At 53.3% G+C, this 27,631-nt stretch overlaps 1 protein-coding gene across 4 annotated transcripts in view; it reads left to right on the forward strand.

Moving 5' to 3' along the window:
• The window catches only part of PFKFB3 (6-phosphofructo-2-kinase/fructose-2,6-biphosphatase 3), a 74,572-nt gene that overhangs the window by 26,971 nt on the left and 19,970 nt on the right, over window positions 1-27,631 (forward strand). For 3 of the 4 annotated variants that reach the window (XM_078450488.2, XM_078450490.2, XM_078450489.2), the window contains exon 1: window positions 20,453-20,919. The exons of the other annotated variant lie outside the window; for it this stretch is intronic. In XM_078450488.2, coding sequence (XP_078306614.1) covers window positions 20,844-20,919 — 76 coding nt within the window. In that variant the 5' untranslated portion in view covers window positions 20,453-20,843. Of the gene's footprint in view, window positions 1-20,452; window positions 20,920-27,631 lie in introns of those variants that run through there. 4 annotated transcript variants of the gene reach the window in all.

The following is a 27,631-nucleotide window of genomic DNA, read 5'->3' on the forward strand; positions in this document are numbered from 1 at the left end:
TGGGGGAAGCACAGACGAAGCATTGTTGCAGGAACCCAGGGTGTCCCAGGTGTGGGCGCTGGCTAGGGGTGGGAAGGGCGCGGCCCGTGGTCTGGGCGAGGCTCTGTGGTTTCATCCGGGTGGAGAAGGCAGCGGGACAAACGCTGATGACCAGTGGGAGCACCACACGGAAGATGGGATCGGGGACTTCTTGGCCGTGGTGACTGGCAATGCTTGAACCCGTAGGTCGAACGAAAGGAGGAATCGGTGGTACCAGGTGGGCCTTTACGCCAAAGCCCGTCCTTTGCCTGCAAACCTCCCGGAGCCTCAGTCTCCCTGTGCGCAAGATAAGAGGATTCCGTCCCTGTGACTCACTCCGGTCTCGCGGTGGACCTGGTCTCAGAGCACATTTCGCTGACCCGGGCCTGTTTCCCAGAAAAGCTGAGACTTCCCTGACCTCTTCCTGTCTGGCCACACAGCCTACTGTGTCAGTACAGCGAAGGGGCCCTGGGGACGGCCGCAGTGCCTGGGGCAGCCATCTGGCCTGAGGTCTTAGGCCCAGTCGTCAGGTCCGTTTGGTCCCTGGAGCCAGGCTTTGCTGACACCGGACCACAGTGCAAGGACTGAGGCCCGGGCAGGCCTGGGTGAGCCACCGAGCACTTTCCCTTTGTTTTGGGGCCCCCCGGGCTGTGAGTGTCCCCTGAGGCCAGAGGGCTGGCGGGGGTGGGGGCGGGCCTGGGGGAGCCAGGGGGTGTCCGCGGCTGCGTGGACACGGCATTCCTCTTCCGCAGCCTTTGCGGGTGGTGCCCGGGCACGCGGTCCTTGTGTCCTCGCGGACCGCTTCCGTTTTGTTTCTTTTCAGTGGAGATGAATTGGCCCCAGCCTCCCTACCCAACGCCAGAGCCACCTCTTCTTTGGTTTCCACACACGAGGCGAAGGTCTCTTCTTAGCAGGGAGAAGTATGAAGCCGCTGTTCAGGTGGTGATACGTGACTGACAAATTGTGAAATTTCGTCTCAGTCTTGCGATGTGCCCTCCTCTTTCTTGGCGGTTTTGGGCACTTTTGGGGACAGAATGCTAGGTGTAGCGGTAAAAATCCCAACGTGTTGAGCACTTCTGATGTGCCCAGATTGTCCTGGGTGCTGGCATGCATTCATTCAGTGACGCGTTCTGAGGTCCTGTTCCCCTCATCCGATCTTACAGATGGCGCCGTGGGGGTCTGGAGAGGACTCAGCCAGCCCAGAATGACAGCCAGTTACCGCTAGAGCTGGAAAGTGACCCAGGTAGTCTGGCTCCAGAGCCCTTACTCAGGAAAGGGTTTTGTTCCCACATGTATAGAGCCACAAAAGTCACCGGGGAGAAAGGAAAAACACAAACCAAGCAGACCAAAAACAGCTTATCATGGAAACAGTTAACATTTAAAAAAAAATTTTTTTTTAACGTTTTATTTATTTTTGAGACAGGGAGAGACAGAGCATGAACAGAGCATGAACAGGAGAGACAGAGCATGAACAGAGCATGAACAGGGAGAGACAGAGCATGAACAGAGCATGATCAGAGAGAGGGAGACACAGAATCCGAAACAGGCTCCAGGCTCCGAGCTGTCAGCACAGAGCCCGACGCGGGGCTCGAACTCACGGACCGCGAGATCATGACCTGAGCCGAAGTTGGACACTTAACCGACTGAGCCACCCGGGCGCCCCACAGTTAACATATTTTATGATGTTCATAAAAGAAGATACTCCAGTAGCCAGGAAGCAATGAAAAGCCACTCGACCTCCTTAATCATCTAGGAATACGAATCAAGCGATAGTCAGATCTTACTCTAAACCTGTTTTACACTACTCCATACCAGAACGGAGGAAAAGGAACTCTCATGTGGAGTGAAAATTGATATAATCACTTTGGAAAACCATTTGGCAGTATTTACGGAATGGATGCACGTACTGTGGTCTAGCAACTCCATTTATTGGTAGAAACCCTACAAAAGTACCTTCACGTGTGCACTAAGACATGTACGAGAATGTTCCCAGCAGCATTACTTAACAGAGCAACCCGAATAGAAACAAGTCAGGGTACCATCAACGTGCATAAATAAGCTGAAGTGTGTTTATGCAATGCAATAGTGTAGACCGATGGTAATGAAGGAATCTGAGCTGCAAGACACAACATGGAAGATCCTTCTGGGCAAAATATTGAGTGAATAAAGCCAGGCCCAACAGAATGCATAGTGTGCTGTTCCACCGATGCAAAGTCCAAACCATACAAATTAATCCGTGTTGTTAGAAGTAAAGATTCTGGTTACCCTGGGGGTGTGCACTGGCAAGGGGCATGGGAGGCTTCTGAGGTTCTGGTAAATGACCTAGTTCTCGAGCTGAGCAGTGGTTGCTGAGGTGTGTTTGTTTTGAGCATTTATCAAACTGCCTTTTTTTATTACATTTTTTTAATGTTTATTTTTGAGAGAGAGTGAGCACAGGGGGAGGGGCAGAGAGAGAGAGAGAGGGAGACACAGAATCTGAAGCAGGCTCCAGGCTCTGAGCTGTCAACACAGAGCCCCATGTGGGGCTCGAACCCATGAGCCATGAGATCATGATCTGAGCCGAAGTTGGACGCTTAACCAACTGAGCCACCCAGGCGGCCCGTGACTGTATTTTTTCTTTTTTAAATATCATCCGTCCTCTGTGCTTTTATTTTTTATTTTTTTTACATTTATTTTTGAGAGACAGCGTGAGCAGGGGAAGGGCAGAGAGAGAGGGAGACACAGAATCCGAAACAGGCTCCAGGCTCCGAGCTGTCAGCACAGAGCCCGATGCGGGGCTCGAACTCACGGACCGCGAGATCATGACCTGAGCCGAAGTTGGATGCTTAACCGACTGAGCCACCCAGGCGCCCCCAAACTGTGCATTTTTACATGTAACACTTATGTTTAACAGATGACTGGGGTGACAGGAAGCCCGGGTTCTGGTCCTAGTTCCTACTACCTGTGAGTATGTCCAGCAAATAACCTCAGTCTGGATCCACTTTCCTTAAAATCGACCGCTTGGAGCAGATCGTGGTTTGCAAATCTATCAGAGCTGCAGAACCTGGAATCTAAACATAGGAAGCAGATCGCACGGGTTGGGATGAGGTCGGGAATGAAGGCAGCCCAGGAGCTGTGGCTGCCGTCTGGCTAGGGCTCCAGGAGGCAGGCGGGAGCGCCCGGACCGCATGCTCTCGAGGGGCTGTGTTTCCTGCACTTGGGAGGCCACTCGGGGGGCTCTGGTACTCAGCCTACACGGAGGTACTTCAACCCTCCGTTGTTCTGTGATGGCTCCCCTTGTGATCGATTTCCTAGCTCTTCAGTGAACTCTGACAGGGTTGATGGACTCGTTTGGTTTTCCTCCCAGAGGATGGAGAAATTCAGAAGCTACTTGGCGACTGAAATGTAGCCATTCACATCTTAGTATGAATTTCCCTGATCAGATGTTTTTTTCCCCTCCTACACATAATAGAGTTCAATAAGTTGGAATTCATGGAAGTTTCTGATGCAGGAACAGAGTGTGATTGGTGAGAGGGAGGCTGGGTAGTGCGTGCATGTGTCAGGAACAAGAGGGGGGGAGGAGGAAGGAGAAGTAACTGTGCAGGAGTGCGGCGTGCGAGGGGCAGCTTTGAATCCTAATGCCACTTCCGGGAGAAGCAGGGGCTCCTGAATCACAGGCGCGGCCCCTTCCCCACCTTCGCCCTGGGCCAGCTCTCCACACCACCACCCTGTACCTCCCTTGAGGGTGCAGCGGAATTGGCAGGGCAGGAGGCTTCTGTCCAGTAAGCTGGAAATGGCAGGGCAGAAGCCCCCTGCTCGGCACCCCCAGGCCTTGGTCCTCTGCTTGGCCTCCGCCGTAGCAGGCTGGGAATAGGGAGCCTTGACCGTGCAGCCAGCGGAGGAGGGAGAGGGAGGGGAGACCCCTGGACTGTGCCCAGATGTGGGTGAGGTTCGACGTCCGGTCTGGGTCCAGGGCCAGGAGGGCAGAGGGCTGGGTCTCTGCCAGACAGTGCAATACCTCACCGGTGCCCCTGGGGCCCTGCTTGCTGCACAGCGGGGTCAGCCAGAGTGGTTGTCTGTCCCCATGAGCCCGTCCCGTTCACCTGAGGCCTAGGAAGCGGAGCCGGCCGAGTGCGGATGTGTGCCCACACGGGCACACACACCCCTTCCCATCCCAGTGGACTCAGCCCTTTCCGGCCACACCTGCCGCGCCCGCCGGGACTTCCAGTGTTCTCTTTGTCTGTTGGCTGAAGTCCTGGGTGGGATAAGTGACCTCTCAGGGGACTTTTTTATCCCCATGATAGCAGGCGGGAAGGAATTTTCTCTGGAAACTACCTAGTAGTTTAGAATCCTAAGAGTTTATGCAGCCTTCTTTGAGAAGGCCAACCCCGTTCTCCATGCTCAGAAACAAAACAAACAAAAAGGTTTCAAGGTAGCTAAATGGCTTGTCCTAAGCCACGGAAAAATCAGCGGCAGACGGAGCAGGAGCATCAACTCCAAAGGGTTCACTTGTTCTAGACCCTCGAGTTTTTGCTCCGAAATCTCTCCAGGATACCTCCGGACCCCACTATGCTTTTGTTCGGTAAGTTCTTCCCATGCATCTATCCCTCAACAAGGTAGCAGGTATTTGCAGTCAGGTGTCCTGTGCGGCTTCCCTATTCCTGAACTGCCAGCCTGAAGCTCAGCGCGTGGCTGGCGCCGTGGCTAGGTGTGGTGACCATGGGAATCGTGGGCTAGCCTCAGGACTCACTCGAGAAGCTTTTAGGAAATTGCAAAGCCCGAAACCCACCCACCCGTTCTGATCTAATAGGTCTAGCGTGGGTTTACAGACTAGGTATTTATTTATTAGTCTTTTTTTGAGGGGGGGAGGGGCAGAGAAAGAGAGGATCCCAAGCAGCTTCCAGTCGGCAGCTCAGAGCCCGATGTGGGGCTCCACCCCACGAACCGTGAGATCGTGACCTGAGCCGAAGCCAAGAGTCGGTCGCTTAACCGACTGAGTCACCCAGGCGCCTCACAGACTCGGTATTTTAAAAAATTTCCGTGGAGGATTCTTACACAGCACAGATGTGGAAAGCCAGCAATCTATATTGTGGTTCAGACTAAACGATCGGCTTTGCGTTGTTCACTCCCCCAGCCCCCCAGGTTACCCGGCATAGCAGCCTGGCATCTCAGTTTCCTGAAACCCGAGATAGACAAGCTGATGTAAAGAGCCAGGAGGCCAAGTCTGGCTTTCCTGTGGACTCGAGTGCAAGGAATACTTCGGTGACCAGAGGGCCCTAGAGGGCTTCCCTGTGAAGCGTCACACTTCCTGTCTGCCCCTAACGCCTTCCAGCTCCTTCCGTACTTCCTCATTTGATGTTCTCATTGCTTTGGGGCGGACTGCAGAAACAGCATCCTTAATCCATTTACGAAGCATCCCAGGATGGGCTCAACTCATCCACTTTACACGGATGCCATAGCGTCCAGAGCTGATGTCTCTGACCTCGGCTCCGTTTCCGGGGGTGCAGTCACTGTCGGGAGCCTCTGGCCCCTCTTTCCTGCATAAGACACGGGTGATGCCCAGTTTGAACTACGAATCACTTGAGAGGCTCATCGTTTTAGGCAGAGCCATCCAAGTTGTACAGTGTCTCCAGCGTCCCAGAGGTCACAACGTGACCTGGGACCAAGCGGTCCACTCTTCTGTTACATATGGAAAGGGCTGAGCTGGCCCACGGGCTCTTCAGACGAGTGCACGCAGTGTCTCAGAGAGACACGCAGAGATCTCTCAGTTGTGGGACCTGGTGGAAGGAACCCTCATTTATACATGTCACCTGCTATTCGGTTAGTTGAGGGGGGGGGTGCTCCCAGGCAGCGCCTCCTCTGGAGTGACATGGGGTTCCCGGTGGCCCCTCCTGCCTGAGGTTTCCAGCAGACCTTCTCCATTGCAGACCTGTGCCCTTCTTCCTTTCTTGCCTCCTTTGCCAGATTTATATATATATTCTTTAAAAAAAAAGAAAAAAGACTTCGTTTCTGGAGGCCAGCAGGGCACAGATCTAATCTGTATTGGAATCCCTGTTGTGTGACCCTGCTATAAGAGTTTTACCTCTCTAATCCTGGATTTCCTTCTCTGAAAGTAGTGACACTATTACTTTCCAATGAGTTGTTGGGACTTTTTTTTTTTTTTTTTTTTTTAAGTTTATGTATTTATTTTGAGAGAGAGGGAAAGGGAGAATCCCAAGCAGACTCCACACTGACAGTGCAGAGCCTGATGTGGAGCTCGAACTCATGAACCATGAGATCATGACCTGAGCTGAAATCTAGAGTTGGAGGTTTAACCCACGGAGCCACCCAGGTGCTCCTAGCATCTGACTCTTGATATCGGCTCCGGTCATGATCTCATCATGGGTGTGAGATCAAGCCCCGAGTCGGGCTCTGTGCTGACAGCATGGAGCCTGCTTGGGATTCTCTCTCTCTCTCCCTCTCTCTCTCTCTGCCCCTCCTTCTCCCTCTCTCTCTCTCTCTGCCCCTCCTCTGCTTGCGTGCATTCTCTCTCTCTCTCTCTCTCTCTCTGTCTCTCAAAATAAACAAACATTTAAAAAAGGAAAACTACCTATTATCCAACCACCAAGATGTATCATTTCTGATGTGTAGAAATACCTAATAAGTTTTAGAAAATTAAGATCCCGTTAGCACTACTTTTGTGTATAATTTCCTTGTCACCACACTTGGCTGTTAGGAGCGCATCTTACATATGGCGCATTGCGGTTCTCAAAGAACTCACTTACATTGACAATGACACCGCCCGTGTCCTCTGACATCCACGTGCTCTGGCTTTTATCTTTCTCTTTCTTCCTCCCTGGTGACGAGTTTCTGACGACTCGCTGTGGCAGCGTGTCACCGAAAGGGTCCTCTCCCTCTCTCTGTGAGGGGGCTTGGTTTCTGCAGAGCGAAGGACGCCCTTGCGAAGGGCTCTGCCTCTCCATGCCCGGAGAGTTCCCTCTTGCTTGGCGTGAGCGCGGCTTTCCCCACACGTCTTTGCCATTGCCAGCCCGGCCTCGTGCCCCCTGCCATCTTTGGGGTGTCTTTCCATCTCCTCAGGCAGTGATCTGGGGCATCCCCGGGCCAGGACGCTGAGCGACACCGCCCACTTCCCTCAAGTCCTCAGGGAAGGGGGAACCCCTCCGGAAGGCAGGCGGTGGAGGGGCTCCCGGATCCCTCCGGAAGAGACCAGTCCCTTGAAACAGACCTAAGCCATGAGAGGCCATTCCCAAGTCCACCCAGAGGCAAGTGCCCACCGCCTCGTACAGTGGTGCCTGACCTGCTCTTTCCTCCTTCAACCTCCTCCTTGTGTGTAAGGCCTGGATAAAAACTACGGGTGGGGCACCACAGCAGAGGGTATGCTCTGAGCCATTTAGCAGTCAGAGACAATTGGACGGGGAGGGGGTGCAGATTCTTTTCTGAAAGCAAGTTTGTTAAGGGTGGAGAGGGCAGCCCGTACAAACCAGCCACTGAAGGGGTGGGGAGGGCCTTGGAGGAAGACTGGAGCCTCCACGCTGTCCCTTCTGGGCTCATGTGTCTTCCCTCTGGTGTGGCTGGACTCGTACGCAGTCTGAGGGCCCAGCCAAGCCACTCCTTGGGGCCAGACCTCGCCTGGATGCCCTGCAGCGACAGCTTCTCCCTCCGGAACCCCTTTCATGGTGACGTCGTCTTGCTGACTATCCTTCAAGAGCAGGACCTCCGGCTGCATGTTCTGGGGTGGCCCCAGTAAGGCTGTTGCCGGCCTACTTTGCGTTCAGGGATGCCGTGAGGCCGACATCCAAAGCTTTTGGTGATGTGCAGTACAGAAGTGATTTTTAGGTAACACTACTCTTGATAATATGATTAACATTTTCACTACAAAGTTCGCATTAGTAAAATTTTGATGACACCCACAATGTGTTCGCCGGTTCGGAATGCTTTCGGCTGCAGCTAACAGAAAGCCTGACCGAGAGCAGCTTTCCCAGAGGGATGTCAGGTATTGTCTGTTATAAAGAGCTGGTCATACGGTCCCATTCACACTGTCATCTGCGAGGGGGAGCGGATGAGCCCCATCATGGCTTATCCTCATGGAGAAGTCAGCATGGAAAGCAGCTTTCCGTGAAATCCTGGATCTCTATCTCCCCCCCCATCTGCCAAATCAAGGGTCAGTCAGCCGGGAAGAAGTGGGGTTGGCTGTAGGCACATAATGAGCGGTGTCTCTATGCAAATTGAACTAAAGCTTTAGCTTCCTATATTTTACAATTAACGCACGCTATTCGATTTCCTTCAGTAGGTCAAGGGCAACGTGAATTTTCAACAGATAGATTCCAGAATGGCCTTGTCCGTGTTAGGGTTGGGGAGTGAATGTACAGAAACATCACTGATCTTGACCCAGTGCAACGTATAATATCTTTCTCACTTGGTTAATATATAATAACGTATAACACATGACTGTATATCTCTTGACAGATGTGTGTTGGAAAATGGTGTTCTCAGAACAGGATACTGTGGTAGAGACTGCTAGCGTTTCCCTAGCGCCTGTCCCCTCCTCTTCCTGAGTGGCAGCGCCCTGGGCAGTCAGTCCCGCTAAAAGACTGCCCTTCCCTACGTTATCTTTCAACATGAGGTTTTGAAATATTAGCGATGTCTTGGTTTGTTGTAGAAGAACGTGGATCCCACGTATACAGCTTCTGAATCCGGGGAAGATCCTTGGGAAGTGAACATCCGAAAGAATCGTTATCATTTTGTGCACCTCGTGAACTTAAACATCTTTTGGGTTGTAAGTTTTCATTTTGAAATAATTTCAGACTTGCAGGAAATTTGCAAAAATAGTGCAAAGCATTCCGGGATAGGCTTCACCCAGATTTTGCAATTCTTAACATTTTACCCTATTTGCTTGATCCTTTCTCTCTCTCTTTTTCCTTCCCTCTTTCCCTCGTTTCTTCTCTGCCCATCCATCCATCCACCCACCCACCCGTCCGTCTTTCCATCTCTCTATCGATCTAAGCCATCCACCCACCCATCTGTCCATCTGTCCATCTCTCCAATCCAACCCACCGACCCACCTGCCCTAAGTACCTCCGAGAAGTAGAATCGGACCGTATTTGTCCTACTGTGACTGGCACATTTCACTCATCATCATGTCCTCCAGGTTCATCCATGCTTCAGCACATGGCAGGATTTCCTTCCTTATTAAGGCTGAATAATATTAATACTCCCTTGCACGTGTAGACCCCGTCTTGTTTATCCATTCATCTGTGGATGGACATTTGCGTTGTCTCCACCTCTTGGCTGCTGTGGTCAACACCATTGTGAACACGGGCCTGCTGTATCTCCTTAGGATCCAGGCCCTTTATGTTTTTAAGAATATTGCTCAGGGTGGGCTTGTTGCTTCTTTATGATTAGATCCAGGTTCTGTATTTTACCTGAGAAGTTGTGGTGTCTTCAGCTTATCAAATCGGGAGACACACGATACTGCTCTGTCCCGTTTCTGGTGATATTAACCTTGATGTCCTTGCATAGGATGATGTCTGCCAGGTTTGTCTGCTGCACGTGACTATTCCTTCTTTGTAACAGATGCGTGTTTCGTGGAGAGAGATTTTGAGACTCTGCATATATCCTGTTTCTTCTCAGATTTTCAGTCACTTGGTGATTCTTGTCTGGAATGATAATTACTGTGGTGATTCCCAAGTGATGAGTCACAAATTCTGTCTTCCCTTCTCTCTTGGTTAGTTGGCATTCTGCCAAAAGGAAAAGGGCTCTCAGCTCCTGAATTCCCTCGTTTATTCCTTCCTTCCTTCATTCATTCCATAAATAGTTGAATGGATTTCGGGGGTTCTCATTTTTCTCGGGATTATAATCTATTACTGTTATCACTCATTTCGTTGCTCAGATTGTTCCACATTTGGCCAGTAGAACACCCCTTAAAGTGGGTTCTTATGTCTTTTTGGACGGAAGCTTATCATGTTCTCATTAACTCATTATTTCAACATTAGCGTTTCCTGTGCTTCCGGTGATCAGTTATGGGCATAAGTTAAATACTAAATAATTGAAGTTAAATCCATTTAAAGCTGTATGATGACCAAACCCATCCCAGTGGCCAGAGATGTTCCATCTATGAGAAGCCAGCTGAATGTCGGGAGTACACTCATCTTGTACGCTAACCGCTGCGCCTGCTGTTCATGCTCGGATGCTTTGAAAAAGCATCACCGAGAACTGAACATGGAGCCACAGTGTGTTCTTACCACCGGCGACGACAGACCGTCCTGTGCTCTCATTTGAACACGGTGCCCGAGTATAGCCCAGCTGTGGGGGGTTTCCAACACTTAGCCGGCATTATTTTCCAAAAGCTGCATTAAAAATTGTTGGCCTTGATTTAGCTCTATTTTTAGAATGCTTTCCACTGGGAGAAGGAAGAAGTGTAAGGGGAACAGAGAAAGGCCAGGATGCCAGCCCTGATGTGGCAATCCCAGAGTTGCACGTGCCGTGCCATGTGAGCTCGCCTTGCAACATAGGACCCATTCCCCGACTTTCGCCCCGCAGGCTCCCTCCATGCATCACCATGACGAGCTTCCATTCTGAGCAGAAGATGGTCTGCGTGTCCGTTTCCATTCTCACCAGAGTCCTGGGTCAGGAGCCTCAGTTGTTCCAACTAGGGCTCTTGCCTCCATTTTGTGTGGGTGCTGGGTTGGGGGCGGGAGAGATGTAGTCTTTCTGCTGGGGAAACTGAGGGATGGAGACCGGATTCCAGAGCAGTCAAGATTAGAGGAAGTCTATTCAGACATCTTAATCATCCACGTTGGGGTGGGCCAGGACAACTCAGAAACTCTGTCTTTGGATGGCTGTGGAGGACTGCGGTCTTTCCAAGAGCGTTTTTATTCATATCTGATTCGATCCTCATTAGCACCTCTCAAGGTAGTCAGGCAGGTGTTACCCTCATTTTACAGATGAAGCAACGGATTGCCACATCGTGTGGCCGTCGCCCACGTCCGGGCCCTGTGGTTCCTGGAGTGGACCGCTTCCAGTCCATGATGTGAGCCACACTGGGTCATTGTAGTCAGACCACCCTTCAACAAGCACACAGATATCGAACACCTCGTAAGTGCCCGATGCTTTGGTAGGTTCTGCTGATACAGGGATGAACCACTGTCCCTGCTTTGAGCTGTTTCTAGTTTAGTAATTACTGTCAAGTTTCTATTTCATCGAGAACAGTTGGGATCATTGGAGAATGAGAGACTGAGCGACCATGTAGATGGCCCATCAGATGAAGGCACTGAGGTGCAGAGAGGGAGGTCCTGCAGCCCGGTATAGATGGGGTTGGCAGCAGTTAAAGTCACATAATATAGAACCAACCGTTTTACGGCTCATGGTTGAGTGGCATTTAGCACATTCGCAGTGTGGTGCAACCATCGCCTGTGTCTGGCTCCAGAATATTTTCATCACTCCTCAAGGAAGCCCCGTCCCCATTAAGCAGTCCCTCCCCCTTCTCCCCTCCACCCTGCCCCGACAGTCACAAATCTGCCTTCTGTGCTTATGGATTTGCCAATTCTGGAGATTCTATGTCAGTGGAGTCATATGGTACATGACTTTTTGTGTCTGGTTTCCTTCCCTTTAGCGTAATTGTGTTAGTTTGCCCTGGTGGCCGTAACAAAATACTCTTAACCGGCAGAAATTAATTTTCCCACGGTTCTGGAAGCTGGAAGTCCAGGCTGAGGTTTGGTTTTTCCTGAGGCCTCTCTCCTTGGCTTGTCGATGGCCGCTGCCTTGCTGTGTCCCCGTATGGTCTTTTCTCTGGAGTCCCCGTGCGTGTCCAAACTGCCTCTTCTCACAGAGGACTTAGTCAGGTCGGCTTGGGGCCCACCCTAACCTCATTTAACTTCTTTGAAGATCCTGTGTCCAAATCCAGTCACGTGGTGAGGTACTGGGGGCTTGGGGCTCAGCATACGAGTTTTGGGAGAACACAGTTCGATCCGTGACGGTGATGTTTCAAGGCTCATCCGTGTTGCAGCGTGCTTCAGCACTCTGCTCCTTTTCATGGCCGAGTAATATTCCACCCTGTGGATAGACTGCGCTTTGTTTATCCAGTCGTCTGCAGACAGACACTTGGACTTCTGGCTATTGCGAATACTGCCGGTACGCCCGCTGTCTTTTTACGTAAAGAGGTGACTGGCATTGGGGGATGGATGGGAGACGGGGGCCAGGTAGGCCATGTATACTGTCCCAGACACGGGTGACGGGCGGCTGGGTGCACGTCCAGCCTTCTGTATCAGGGGGGTGCCGGCACCGCCGTGCCCCTGGAAGCTGTAAAGCACACGGGCATCTGGCGAACAGCCGTGTTGTCGTGAGCTTGCCACGGGCCGGTGAAAGCTGCCAGGCCGAGTGCCTCCTTCGCAGGCTTTGTCACCGTCCAGCTGGTTGCACGCTATTCTTGGCATCCCTGCCCCCTTTACCCACCATGACTGATGGCTGAGCAATGGTTTTCTCACCGATGAAGAAACAGCCTGAACTGTCAAAAACAACCTCAGTGCCAGGAGATGTGTAACATGTCCTCCTCAAACAGACCTGTGTTCATTTATCCAGTGATACACTGTCAACATCTCTCACCTTCGGGAAGTCACATGGTCTTTTTCTTAGCAGAGGGGAGTTTTCACCTGCGACGTGGGAGAAAGTGTCATGAGGGTCGTAGAAGACCCTTGGACAGGAGACATCAGGGGTTCATAGCAGCCATGGTTTCTCCCTGCCCCACAATGGGTCTACCCAGAGATGTCGCATCAGTTTATCTGGGTCTCACTACCCTTCTGGATGTTTTCTTCAACCTCTCTTTGTTTTGTGTCTATAAAATGCTGTCATTGGGAAACTATTCTGGCAAGGAACAAAGCCACGAGTGTCCTAGGGCATATGTCCATGCTTATAATGAAAAGAAGCCAGATGGAGGTGTGAGGGCGAGAACGGGCCGGCCCCTCAGCCGTGCCCTCTCGGGTGGCTGGCTTTGCCTGCGTGGGCCTGTGTGGCCGAGTGTCGGGTCCTCAGATGCTTCTCTGTAGAATTGAGTTTTAGCAGCACATCCAGAGAGAGTCCAGCTTTGGGAGACCGAGTCACAAACCGAGCTGGCAAGACAGTGGTATATAAATATAGATTGCCCGCTTGGTACGTTTCCAAGAGGATTAGATGACAACTGCTGCTTGGGGTAGAACGTTCAAGGCAGCTCGCCAGGAAATGCTCTGTGAGAGAAGGTAAGTGGTGGTTCTCTCTGCGAGAGAAGGCGAGTGATAATTAGAAGGCTAGTGTGCACGGTGGAACAGAGGAAGGAGAAAGTGGGGGTGACTGGTATGGCCACTTACAGAGCCTCAACAGCCCGGGACATCGGTTCCTCAGTGAATTATCCATGAAGTTATTCTCACTGCAGACGATAGCTTTCTTCGTGATATGAGTGCCCCTTCCCGCCTCATATAGCTCAGTTACGGGTTCCAACATCCAGCTCTTTTTCTGCCCCCCGCCTCTTGTTTTCAAGCCTTTGAGAGGAATTTTCCAGAATAAAGCTTTCTGGTCTGCCCTCCTCTTTCAGTTTTGCAAGGATAAACACTATCTGGGGGAGGGAGGGAAGAGGAATTGTGAGCCAAGTTGTTTGAAACATAACTCCATGCAGGGGCCTGTCTCTTAAGCTCTCATTCACCCCCTCTTCCTTATAAATCCAGACCAGGGATTTTGAAACTTATGATTATTCCAATGATCCCAAGATCATTGCCTGCCTGCTATAACCTGTTCTTAGCACAGCAACCAGAGGCCAGTCTTCAAACACATTTCCATTTGGTCAACCCGTGTTTGCTGAGAGCTCACCGTGGACGTGTCTCTGGTCCAGACACCCAGGATGGCTACATCCGTGAACACGAATGTGTTCATGGATATGGCCTCCCTGCCCTAGCGGGTCGTATCCTGCCGCCTGGTTCTGGCCCCCCCCCCCCCCCCCACCTCCGCCCCACTCGCCCCGGCACTACCCCAGATCAAGCTCCCTATTCCTAGAGCCTTTGTTCCTCTTTCCTCTCCTGGGATGGTTCTTACTCTAGGTATCTGGAAGGGTGGTCGCAGATGTAGGCTAAAACACGGAATGTAAAACACCTCAATTTGTTACAACATGGTGGAATGACAATGTTTGGGATCTATGATTTTAGTTAACTAAAACATGTAACTGAAGTAGTGTCACCTGTTTCTTTTTACTGCTAGAAAGTTGTAAGCTACGATTGTAGGCCCTAGGGGAGCGCTGCCCTCATAGAGATGTCATGCTATTGACAACCTGGATGAAGCAGACATTCTATAAAAATATGCTACTAATGGGGTGCCTGGGGGGGCTCAGTTGGCTGAGTGTCTGACTTCGGCTCAGGTCATGATCTCACGGTTCGTGAGTTCGAGCCCCGCATCGGGCTCTGTGCTGACAATGCAGAGCCTGCTTGGGATTCTCTCTTTCCCTCTCTCTCTGCCCCTCCTCTGCTTGTGCTGTCTCTCTCTCTCTCTCTCTCTGTCTCTCTCTCTCTCTCTCAAAAATAAATAAACATTTAAAAAATGTACTATTGGGGCGCCTGCGTGGCTCTGTCGGTTAAGTGTCCAACTTCGGTTCAGGTCATGATCCTCATGGTCTGTGGGTTCGAGCCCAGCATCAGGCTCTGCACTGACAGCTCGGAGCCTGGAACCTGCTTCGGATTCTGTGTCTCCCTCTCTCTCTGTCCCTCCCCCACTCCCACTCTGTCTCTCTCCCTCTCTCAAAAATAAATAAGCATTAAAAAAATGTATTATTAACAATAGAAATTTGGGATTTCTCTAATAATTTGAATAATGTAGATGTAGGAGTATTTCTTCTTTCCCTTTACTAAATGAGGACCTCTTAAAACCTTGGAGAAGTACACAAGCACCCCAAGGTCTCCTTTGCCTCTTTTTTATTTTTTTTAAGGCCGATGCAGTTTTATTTCACAAAACTGTCATTTCTTTCTAAATGTACTCTCCTGTGCTGGCGGCCACGAGCCTATCCTACATGGAAAGGTGGGGTGCCTGCGGAAATACAAAGGTGTGTGACTCTTGGCCAGGGTGGGGGGGCGGGCTGGCATTGTTTGATGATTCTTCGTCTTATTTCCACATCATAGCCAAATACTAAGTAATTTTGAGACCGTCGTCAAAGCCACTCAGATTCAAGATTTCACCGTGGGCATCGTTACTGGGAAGGAAATCTCACTTGGAAGGTGATTGAGTTGGGAGAAAGTTGAAAGAGTACCAGGCTAGTCGATGATCATGTTTTTTTATTCCTCGGCTCATTAGCCGTGTGATCACAGGCGAGTAATTTAATACTTCTGAACCTCAGGTTCAGTAACTGTAAGGAAAAAAAGGTAGGAATGAGTGAGCGTGTGTGTGCGTGTGCGCACGCTGTGGGGGCCCTGCGACGTTCATAAGTGAAATCGTAGTTCTGACAAGGACCGTGTCTTACTTGTCCTTAGACTCCGTGGGGCAGTGGCTGTCCGTGAATACTTGTTGCGTGTAGGAAGAAATGAGAGCTGTCGATTTTGGTTCGTGTGTCCTCTTGAACTCGGAGAAAAACTGAAGAACCCTGAGATGAACATGAAATTGCCAGTTAACGTGTCCCCATTAGGTGCAGACTTTTCTCACTGTCGCAGATGGACCTCCCCATGGCCGGCTCTTACCTACCACCTCTCTCTTAGCTCCCTGCTTTTATTCTACTACATGTATATTCCCCGCTCTGGTCTTAAGTTACAAGCTCTTGGGCGTGGGAGCTTTTTCTCTGCAATACTCATTGTGACGCTGGGCACAGAACACCATGATGACAGCTATGTGCCCACCCACTTCTCTTGCCTGGCTGGACCCAACATCATTGAGATCCCAGTGCAGCCTGCTCTTGGAGCACCTGACACACTGTCACTGCTGTGAGTGTCTAATAAATGCTGGGCACCCCAAGACGGGCAGTGACCTTCTCAAGTACTCGCCTATTTTTGTGCTACTTTTCCCCCAGGGAAAGCCAGGGTCAGGGTGGACCTCTTGGAGCCCTCAACTGACCTCTGCGTGACTGTCCTTCCCTTCTTTTGTTTTAAGAAAGACAGAGACTACAAACCCGTGGATATTCTCCTAAGGATCTCTCCAAAGCCCAGAAATAGAATCATTTCCCCCTAAATTAAAACACAGCTTGAGCCTGATTCCATTTTTTCCACGGGTACAGGATTCATGCAGATTTCTGTGTGTACATGTGTGTCATTTGCAAGAAGCAAAGATGTTAGGACCCCGTGCAAACTGCCACAGAGTTCTTGACTCCCTGTCTGCCAGTTCTCTTCTCCCTCGATGCCTGGAGCTACACAATCTGGGCATTTTTTGCTTTTTTCAGAATTTGAGGGAACTGAACTATCACTGATTTTACATTTTTTTTAACTTTTTATTTTGAAATATGAGGAATTACAAAATAGTTCACAGAGTCCCACAAACCTTTCACCCAGCTTCCTTTATTGGTGACATCTTCTATGACCTAGTGAAATACCCAAACCAGGAAATTAACGTTGGTACAATACTGTTAACTAGATTGCAGAATATCTGGCTTTTAAAAAGCACAACTATTTTGAAGTCATAAAGTAAGACTTAAAAAATTTTTTTGAGTGTTTTTTTTTTATTTTTGAGTGAGAGAGAGAGAGAGAGAGAGCACGTGAGCATGAGTGGGGGAGGGGCAGAGAGAGAGGGAGACACAGAATCTGAAGCAGGCTCTAGGCTCTGAGCTGTCAGCACAGAGCCCGACATGGGGCTTGAACCCACAAACTGTGGCATCATGACCTGAGCTGAAGTCGGATGTTCAACCGACTGAGCCACCCAGGCGCCCCTGAATTGGGTTTTCACCCCACCGATGTGGCATCGTGTGGGCATTGATGTCTCCGTTCCCGTTCATGTATGTTCACGTATGAGTGACAAACATGAAAAAAAAAAAATCACCCTCTCTCTTGTTATTGGATGGATGGTGAGGTAAGGGTTTATTCCAATGTTTTATTTGGTGTCTCACTTCACTCTCTCAGACATGGGATTGTTAAAGGAGCAAATGACGACACTTCGTGTCTAATTAACAACTTCTGATGGCTCCCAGCCTGCCACAGCTTGTTCTCTCATTCTCTCACTGGGGAGGGGGTGGATACGTATAGCACGGTTTAAAGGTTTCAATCTGGCTAGCTGGCACAAGATCTTCGAAGTGGGGTTGCTTCTGGCTGTTTAGCAGCATCGGGGAGTGGGGGATCAGGGGTAGATGACATTGGCCAACAGAGGGAAGAGAATGTCACGGAGAAAATCATCACAAGTGCCCATCACAAGCCCTCCGGGGAACTGTCCCATGCCTGCGTCAAGTGAGGGGGAGAAGAGTTCCCAACTGGTGGTTCGGACCTTTGAGCGAGTTCCTTAAGCCCTCTAATCTCTAAACTTCCCTTTACTCAAAACAAGGGGCTGACTAGTCTGGAAGGTGCCGTCTTGCCTTAATTGTGTCTAGGACCATGGAATCTCCCCTAGTACCTGGAGCTGTCCTGTTTGTAACACACAGAGAAATTTTTATATCCTCAACAGCCTTTTCTGAAGGAGTGTGTGCATGATCACCAGACTGGTGACAGGGGAAGCTGGTTGAGGCTGGAGCCATTAGCAGAACTAGGGGAAAAGTTAGGAGGATGTCTCAACTCTGAACTAGTACCTTCTTGGAATTCGGGTGCGGTGGGGTTGTTTATAAACGGTTTTGCAGTGAAGCATTTTTGTCCTCAAGTACATTAGGGTAACACATAAGGATACCACCCTAATGCACTTGAGCAACGCTGCAAATGCTCTTACCAGTTCCAGCTGAACCCTAGCCCTTGCTTTATTTTCAAGTGTGAATTCCTCCTTGAACCCCAGGTTTTCCCACTTTGTGTGCACTTAGATGTCAGAAGCCTAGCCGGGTTAAGTGAACTTCCCTTTGCCTGCCCCCTCATCAGGTGCAGCAGGTGATGAGGAAGAATTTAAGTCTTTGGTCTGCACCACGGGACACACAAGCCCGCGGCATTCTGGACACACAGGCAGGGAGAGTGAGGAGTCTGGTGGCCAGTGATCCCCAGGGAACTTCGTCTGCCTGGTGCCCTCAGAACCGGACTCTGCCAGACACATTATCTAGGTCAGGTCATTAGGGATGTGCCTCCGCTATCGAGGACCCCACTCTCCCTGAGCTGAAACCCACAGCTGTTTGCCAGCTTAGAGGTTGACAGAATGCCACCTTGTCCCCTGGCCTGCCTGTGTGTGCAAAACCTCCGATGGGAAAGTAGCAGGCACGCAAGGACACTCATTCTTCCCGGAGAGGCAAGCGTGCAAGTGTGCAAGCCACTCTCACACGCACACACGGCAGGCTCCCCTCCCTGACCCCAGCGAGCCCCCCGGCCAGCAACTTTCCTGAGGGCCCGGGCGCTAGCCTGCAGCTGTTTTTCTCTTTGGATCAGCCCACTCTTGTTTCAGGAGTGGAGTGGGACTCTCCCTGGGGCGTTATAGGGTGTCATCTCTGGCATTTGCTCCCACTGCAGAAAAACAAGTCCAATGCAATGCACTCGGGTTTCTGAACAGCTGCCCAAGCGCCGAAACCAGACAGTCAGCAAAGCTGTCGGAGGGAGGGAGAGCAGGGACTCCGGAGAGGGTTGGGGCAGCGGCGGGGGGGCGGGGGGGTGGAGGGGGTGTGGGGGGGTGTTGCCCGCAACACAGTCGGGACGCGGGGGAAGGGGGTGTGCACGCGCGGCGCGCTGCGTCTGGCACTCGCGGCCCCTGGACGGGCTGGGGTGCGGAGAAGGTGGGAGGCCCTGGCTTGGCGGGGTGCCCGGAGTGGGGGTCTGGGACACCCGCGCGGTGGGCGACGCTCGGCGCTCCCGGCCCCTGCGCGGGCTGGGGTGCTGGGAAGGGAGGGGTGGAGGCCCGGGAGGGGCGGGGCGGGCTGGCGGGCGGGGCGGGAGCAACTGTGCCTGCCGCCAGGGAGCGGGCGCGGTCCAGCCGAGCCATGCGGGACGTGAGCGACGTGTGGCAGCCTCTGCGCAGACTGTTCTGTTGCAGTGTGGATTTCAGGGAGCGCCGCCTTCCTCCTTCCAATCACAGCACGATCTCACAGTGAGGTATGCACTCTGCAAGGCAGGCAGCGCTTCTGTGCTGATGTGTCGTGCACTAAACTCACATGCATGTGATGCCACCATGTGGGTGGCGTAAGTCCCCCCTAAAGCACCCCGGATCTTCACAGGGTGGCCACTGGCCTGACTGCACGACTGTCCCGCGTCACGAGCTGATGCAAAACTCCGAAGACCGTGGAAGCAGAAAACACACATAGACAAATAAAAAAAAAAAAAATGGCGAGGAAGAGTTGCAAGCTGGGCCAGAGAAATGTCGTGAATTTTAGGGGTTTGCACAAAGTGCCACCTCCCGATAGTTATTCCGGGGCTTATGGTCAGGTAATGAATTCAGGTCGGAATAGGCTCTAGCTTGACTTTTCTGCTCAGAGATTATATTGAAAATGTTATAAATGGTGACGGTGGAAACCAAGGTGCCTCCGTCCTGCTCCGTCTGGTCCTCTGGGGCTTTCGTGTCCCTTCCTGATGCCCAGCCCCTTCGGGCCTCTCAGCAGCGAGGGCGGGGGGCCGGGGGGACCCGGGGTTCCAGGTCCCAGGGCTGGGTGTTGGGGGAGCAATGTTCAGCACAAGCCAGGGTTTCTAAGGGATTTAAGAAAGTGGACGGGGTGAGGACGAAGGACCAGGGGAAGTCCCCTCCCCGCGGGTGGCAGGGGTCGTAGGTGGGTGAGACTCACAGGTACCCGGGAGCAGTTTTGGCAAGGCGTGACTCAGAGACCTATGCCCCATAGGGCATCCTTCCGCCCCCCCCCCCCCCCCCCCCGAGGTAGCAGAGATTCCCCCACCCCCGACGCCCCTAACCTGTCTCCAGCCTGTGGCCCTAAGCCTGGGTCATCATCTTGACTACGCCTAACCTGCAGTGCGTGTTAAGAATGTAGTGTATTGGGGTCCCACTCCCAGAGAGGCCGGGCCAGTAGAACGCATTTTTACCAGCATCCAAAGGGATTCGGCTACGGGGGTCCACGGACCACACTGGACGGCGCCGCTCCTTTCCTCCCATCACAGCTGAGGTGGTTATTCTGGGAAGCTGTGCTCCTGGTTTTTAGGGGACGTAGGAGGAGGCTTAGGGAGTGCGACTTTTTAGCCGCCGCTGAGTTCAGGGCGTCATCAGAGGGATTGTAGGAGCAGGGCGCGCTGCTGGTGCCTACCTGCAGGGGGCGCCAGCAGGCCGCCTCCGGGCTTGCCCACCCCGCCCCGCGTCGCCCCCCCCCCACCCCCCCCCCGACGTGAAAGAGGGCTGGAACCCGGAGAATGCGTCTCCGCCCCGAGGCTGACGTGTGGCTCACTGTGGGCTCGACTTAAAAGCCCCGGCGCTGCGCGAGGCATCCTTGCAGAGCTGGAGACGAGGCGAGCGGGTGGGGAGGGCGTCCGACTCGAGCTGGCGCAGGGAGACCGCGGCTGTCACTGCGCTCCGAGCATCCCGAGGGCTTCCCGAGTAGACGAACCCGGCCCTGCGGCGGCTGCGGGTGCAGCCCTAGCCGCCTGCCTCCCTCGCCGCGCTCGTGGAGCCTCACGCCCCGAGCGATCGTTCGTGATTTAGCACAAAGCACGTTTCCAAAAAGCAGCGCACGGGAGAGCTCCCGCGCCGCGCTCCCGCGCACGCACCCCCTCTTCCCCTTTGTTTCGGGGGTCGACCGGCTGCTCTCCTCCCCAAGTCTGAATTCTTCGCGGGGGTGGGGGGCGGACGGCCGCCGAGTCTAGGCTGTGAAGATGCCCTTGGAGCTGACTCAGAGCCGAGTGCAGAAGATCTGGATCCCCGTCGACCACCGCCCCTCGCTGCCCAGATGTGAGTGCAGATTCGCGCGGGGGCCGGGCTGCAGGGGAGCGGCGCGCCGCGCGGAGAGCCGGGCCATTGTGTGGCGGGCGCCGGCGGGGCCCGCCGTGGTGCCGGCTCCCCTGCTCCCGCGCGCTGGTGCCGGGCCGGGCGCCGCCCTCCACGGCGGGCCCCGCGGGCGGGGGCCGGGCGCTCCCCGCTCCTCCCCGCGGGCGGGCGGGTCCCCTTGCCTTCGCCGCGGGGCGGGGACGGCGCGGGCCGGGGCGCGGGCGCTGCGCCTCCCCCGGCCGGCGTCGGGGGCGCTGTGGCCCGGGCCGCCCGCCCCGCGGTGCCCCGCTCGGCCGGCGCCCGGAGCGCAGAGGCAACTCGGCCACCCCGAGCGCGCCCCGGCCTCCGCTCCCTCCGCCGGGGGGCGGGACGCGCGGGACACGGCGGGAAGCCTCGGCCTCGGGGACGCTTGGCGACGGACGGCCGCGCGTCCCGCGGCCGGAACCGCTCTGCCGGGCCGAGTCCGGCCGAGAGACGCGGCGGTCGCTCCCCACCCCCTCTGCCGGTCGCTCCCTCCCCTGCTCTCTGCCTTCCTCCCTCCTCTCCACCTCGATCTCCGTCGCCTCTCTCTCCCGCTTTCCATGTTTCTTTCTCTTCTCTGTACTTAAATCTCCTGCTTCTGTCTTCGGCCTCTCTATTTTTAATACCCACTCTCTTTATATTTCTATCTGCTCCCTCTTTCCCCTCTGTCTCCTCGCTCTCTCCTTTTCCTTCAGTATATTTTCTCTCTCCTTCCCCCCCCCCCCCCCCCCCAGCTCCCGCGCCAGGGGCGACAAGAGAGCTGCCTGGCACCAAGCCTGCGCTCCTGGGTTTGGGGAGGGTCCGGGGATCAGTGACCACACACTTGGCAGCGTTTCCTACCCGCGCGCACACTCGCACTCACACAATCCACCGTGCTTGGAATTTGCTGGCAGTCCACCTTCCTGCTCTGTCATCGGCCATAAATGCTTTGGAAAGGTTTGCCTTCTACCTTGGGCCCCGTCCCTAGCCACGGAGAGAGCCACCTAGTGAAAGGGTGGTCCCTGCGGTTAGAAGGTGACACCCACTCTCCAGGTAACCCCCCACCCGTCCCCGCCAGGCGCCTGCCAGGTGGACAGGGGCAGTGGAGTGGCGGGCGTTTTGCTTCAGGCAGGGTCAGGTTGCCTGATTGGTAAACATGGGATCCCGTGAACACGTCCTCGAGGTGGCTTCCAGGCAGCGGTGGCTCCTGAGTGCCAGGCAGCTTGTTGGCCCTCGCTGCTGCCACGTTTTCCGGGGGATGGTCACCAAGGCCATGGTGACAGCTTGCCACCTCAGGCTTTGCCCAGGTCTGAATCACCAACCCTCCCCCCACCCCCAGGCAGGACCCGGGGAGAGCGGGCTCTGGGGTGCTCCTAGGTCATCCTGTGTCAGAGACCAAGCAAGGTGCTCCCGACACTGGGGGCCGCTCGCTCCTCCACCACTTTGCCCCCTCTCTGCCGGACCTGAGGGTTCTGGGGGCCACAGTAGCCTGAAGGAGACCTGGTTTCTTTGCAAGGTGGCCCCGGGCGGGGGGCTTTGCAGTCTGTTTCTTGCTCCCAGCCCTCTCTGATACACTCTTAAACAGCTTGCTGCACATGGGCTGACCACGGCGACCCCCTGTTGGTGCTGGGGAACGCAGTGCCGTAAATCATGAGGGAGATGCGGCCACGGCAAGACACAGAGACGACCCCGCCCTTTTTGACTTTGAATACGACCAGTATTTATGAAGCACTTTGTAAACTGTAGTTGGTCGTACAAATCTAGTTTGGTTCTCTCTAGCTAAGTACAGGTGTTTGTAGTTATGGGTGCTCACATGTGCACACATTTATTTGTCTGTCCCCCGAGGTTCAGGGTGGGGGCTTGAGGTTGGGTGTGGACGGCACTGAGGTTGGCTGGCGTTCGATCTGTCGTGTCAGTTGCAGAGATGAGAGTGTGCGATGATGCCTCCTTCTTCCAGGCTCCCGAGACCCATCCATTAGCCTCCATCAGTCTGCACGTCTCACACGCACATAAGAGATTTGCCTAATATCCCTGGTGTGTGCAAGGGGGGTGGGTGCTAAAGCTGATGGATTAAGTCTTTTAGTCCCTTGTCCCCGCCCACTGCTGGAATCCCCGTGTGTGGTTCTGGGGTGTAGTCTCAGACACATTCTTCCTTACAAGGGTGCCTGCACCCTGGGTATTTATTACATGACCTTATTTCCAGTTGTGCTGTCTTTCTCAGGTTATATAGTCACATCTGTGTCTCATCAGAATGGGGAAGAGAGGGTATCTCTTCTTGTTGAGTCTTTCCTGATACCCTCCCCCTCCCCCCATCAGCCTCCTCCCCTTCTGTAATGGTATTTGGAAACTTGGGTGGATTTTCTTCCTTCTGAACCTGTTACCGTCTTTCTAAGTGGTGTCTTAGATGAGAGCCGACAGCAGGTTCCTCTGAGGTTTGTCCATGAAAAGATGGCCTGGTGAACATTACCATTCATGTACAGAGGACAGGAGAGCGACAATGGAAGGCTCTGGGTTGGTTAGTTTGACTGTCTTTCTGGCGCTAAAGCACATCAGTTGGGTGCCCTGTTGCAACGTGCACATGGTGGCAAATGCTTCTTACAAAACCTGCCGTTTCCTTCAAATGCAAACCGGTAACAGGACTTACTGACAAGGAAGTCATCGACAAGGAGGTAGATTATTGACTGGCTAGCTATGCTATTTGTTTACCATCACTAAAAGCGGGGGGGCCCCTGGGTGGAAGCCCTTACTTATTTGGGCCAGTTACTTATCCGCCGGGAACCTGTTGTTACAGTCTGATATGTTACATACTGTCTACGGATAGACTTTATCTCAATAGGGGCTTAAAGCCACTGATGGTATCCAACTTAAGGTAAGGGGGATGTTCCCCAGAAACCCCTGCCTTATCCTCGGCTGGCCACTACAGCTTACAGCAGTGATTGCCAGCCCTGGCTGCACTTGACAGTCATTTGGTGGGGGGGTATTTGTGGGGGAAAAAAAGAAAAGGAAAATCCCTACTGGTAGCCCAAGCCAGGTTAGAAGTCCTGTAGGCGGGGTCCGGGGATCCTGCATCGTTTAAAAGCTTTTTCGGTCCCGCCGCTGGTTGAGAACCATCAGTTTAGTTTGGGAAAGGGCACGTGAAGAATTTCAGGTGAGAGAGACCCAGGTGAGCCTCAGTTCCGTGCCTCACGACTTGTGCAGCGGGACCTGTCTTCGCTTGTGGCTCTTAGCTTCCTCACATCTGGTATGATGGAAACCGTCACGGCTGATACCGATGGAGGCTGCTCTAGGAAGCAGTTCACGCGCGTCGCCCGGTCGTGAATCCTCCCAAGAACCTTTATGAAGCATCCCTCCGTTTTACAGGCAAGGAAACTGAGACGCTGAGAGATCAAGTAACTTCGCCAAGGTCCGAGGAAGGGGTGGGGCCCTGGCACTTCCAACACTATTTATTTGACTCCCGGCTCCGCTCTCTCAGCCGCTAGGCTATCTGTGCTATCTCCTGCCGCTCAAGGCTGTCAAATGTTTCTCAAAAATGCCCAGCCCCTCCCTGTTGCCGGCAGAGACCGCGTCAGGTTAGGAGGGCTGTTCGTTGGACACAGGTCAGTTAGGCAGGAGTTGAAGTGTGCATGGGAGGTAGTGAATGAGCATGGTGTGGGACAGAACTTTCTGGGCCTGCATTCTGTTATCCCGGGGCCAAGTCCATGAAGTCTGTTTCCCAGAGAGCCCTTCTGAGGTGGCCCGGGGTGATGGCGGGGTCACAACAGGTCTTTCTGTGCAGCATTGGGTTTGCCTTGCAAACGGGGAACCGACCCTGTCTGCACCTGCAGCTGGCCATCCGTCTGTCCTAAACAGCCCTTTCATTTGTTTCCCTGGAACTTAGCATTGAAGCGTGATCACCTGCTTGCCGAAAAAGAATGCCAGTGACGTGGCATCTTTTGAAGTTGTCATTTTCGAGTGCCTTTGGATAGAAGAAAGCTTGCAGGAGGTGTGAGAGAGCCAGCAGCGTCTTCTAACAGTTTATTTCCTGAGCATGGGTTGTGGGTGTCAGTGTGGTGGGCGAGCTGTGGCGTTCCTGCCTGTGTCCGCGCGTTACACGTTGTCAGGGAGGTGAGTCATTTCGTCTGGGGAGTGGGGCTGGCATAGGAACCCTAGAATGCAGCCTGCTCTGTCCAGGACGACAGACCCTGGCCTGTCGCCGGAGGCTGTGGCTCACTCCCCTTACCAGCCGGCCTCCTGGTCATCATCTGCTTTCCTGTATCCACTTACACATGGGGAACACACACGTGGCCAGTGCGCGTTATGTACTGGTAAGTCGGTGGGGCTGGCTGTGGACGATCAGGCCTTAGCTCAGGTGCTGCTCAAGGACACGGACTCTGGCTCCCCGATTCAAACAGACCCCCGTGGACCCCTAGCCCCAGCGTCAGCCCTCTGCTTTCATCACAGCATTTTTCCCGCTCCGAAATGACTTTGTGCGTCTGTTAGCTCGTACATTGTCTCTTCCCCACCGCAGGCCAGATGCTTCCCAGCACAGGGCGGTGTCCACATAATGCTCTGTGCTCAGGGGGCGCCTAGCACCTGTGTCTGTTGAGTGAATGAGTAAACGGAATGACAGAGTTGAGGGTGGCGTCCCAGAACGTGGTGGTTTTCCGCGATCTCTTACTCAAGTGACAGCCTTAACTCTGGATGACACTTTTAGCTTGAGCTCCGTCCCTCCCGTGCCCCACCCCAAACTGCAGCCAAGATGTTTATGGTCTGTTAACCCCGCGGTCTTTAAACAATTGCTTCTTTAGCCCTTCAACATAGTGAGCATACGTGTATCCCCTTAAACATGCTTAGGTTGACATCCAGGTTTCACGTCTAAACACATCTGAGGATAAAAACTCTTTGCCGGGGGCGGGAGGGAGGTCCGAAAAAGGCTAAAATACTAAATGTTTGTATACGATGAAATGAAGCACACAAGAACTTTTTGGAAGATTTTGTGTTAAACTCCACGCTTATCTTCCCTAATCCCTGTGCTTGTTGGGGGGCAAAGAAGAAAAAGCAGAGCTCCGGGGAAGACGGTGTGGGAGGTGGAAGGAGGCGCTCTTCTGTGGGTTAACAGGATCCGCAGAGAAGAAGAGACTGAGGGTCTGGGGGGAACTGAAGCAGGGGCAGGTGGTTATAAGATGAAGACACCTGAGATGGCCTGTGAATTTGAAAGAAGAACATGTTAGGATTCAGGGGGCTTAGTCAGGAGGTTTCCCTGCTCTGTTTGAGACCCAGGAGCGCCTGGTTGGAATGACAGCCACAGCCCGCGTGCAGCTCCTCCAAATCTTGTGCAAGGAGCCAAAGGAATAGGGAGAATGGCCTCTGCTTTGCCAAATAAAAGAGTGATGACTTATTTGGGTTTGAGATTCAAGTTGAATTTTTGGCTTACGATATTTACTCTGCCATGTCTTTATGGGATTTTCCTCTCAAAGCGTCTCCTGCCAGAGATTTGCGCATGTGGTTCCTTGATAGTAGGACTAATCCCCGATTTGATAAATCAGTCATCCTCTGTCTCCGCTCACTTGGCGTGCGTCCATCAAAAGTATTCCATGCACGTGCCCAGCTGAGGGGAGGGAGGGAGAGGGAGCGCGCGTCCGTCCGTCCCTGCATGTTTGGACGCTCTTGGGAGCAGGGGCACGGTGGGGACATCAGATAAGACCAGGAGCCGGCGGTGGCTTGAGGGAAGGATTGGTAGAGTCGGTGCTTCCAGGCGACTAAGTGAGACGACTTCTCACGTGTCACCTGCGGCTGCCCCGATGCACACGGGAGGGCGTTGTCTTCTGTCCCCGCCGGTTTTCGAGAAGCCCATCACTTTTCTTGGGACTCAAGAAAGTCCACTGGCGGTTTTGTGCTCCACTTGTGCGCTCATACTGGGCAGGGAAATGCCTGTCTTCTAGGAACGTGTTTGTTCCCAGCTACTGGGAGCTGGAGAATCCCAGCCAAGTGCTTCTGTGGCTCCTACATGTCTCCTGGCCTCCTGATGGCCTTTCTTCTTCCTCCTCGCTCTGCATGGTCTAGAACATGAAGAAACAGCCCCCTCTGTGTTCCATTTGCTTCCTCTCTGCCCCCAGCCCACAGGCACAGGGGGTCAGATCCCGGAATAATGTGGTGGGTGTTTGGGCATGCGATCTCAGTTTGGTCATAGGCTGAGTATGGGACCGTGTTGGGGCGTCCAGCTTAGGGAAGGTGTCCTCTTTGAAGCCTGTGCCTGGCAGTGGCCTGGTGGCTCTCCTATCCCCATCTGGCACTCGCTGGCTTAGAGACAGAGCCCCTGTCTATGTCTGACATCTGCCTAGATCTGTGGTGCGGTCCCAGGAGCTTTGCCTCATCGGGGTGACCAGTGCCCGGAAGCGATGGCACGTAGCTGGCCAGGAGAGCGAGGTTGCCTGTGGCGCCCAGCGAGCACCGGGCAGTGTTGCTGGCCCGGGAGGGAGCAGGCGGCCAGTCTCGTGCTCTCAATGGGCAGCCCCTGCCACTCTTGTCACCAGATGCTGGAGTCTCCTTAGAGTCTCAAGCATAAGACACCAGCCAAGGAAACACTGCACCTTAAGTCTCCAGAACAGGGTTCTTTGGGCTGCTTTCTTAAAATCCAGCGAAAACCTCTCTCCCTGGTGTTTTGTCTTATTATTGGAACATTTCTCCTACCGTTAAC

Source organism: Panthera onca, chromosome B4 (assembly GCF_046562875.1).
Source record: "Panthera onca isolate mPanOnc1 chromosome B4, mPanOnc1 haplotype 2, whole genome shotgun sequence".
NCBI lineage: Eukaryota > Metazoa > Chordata > Mammalia > Carnivora > Felidae > Panthera > Panthera onca.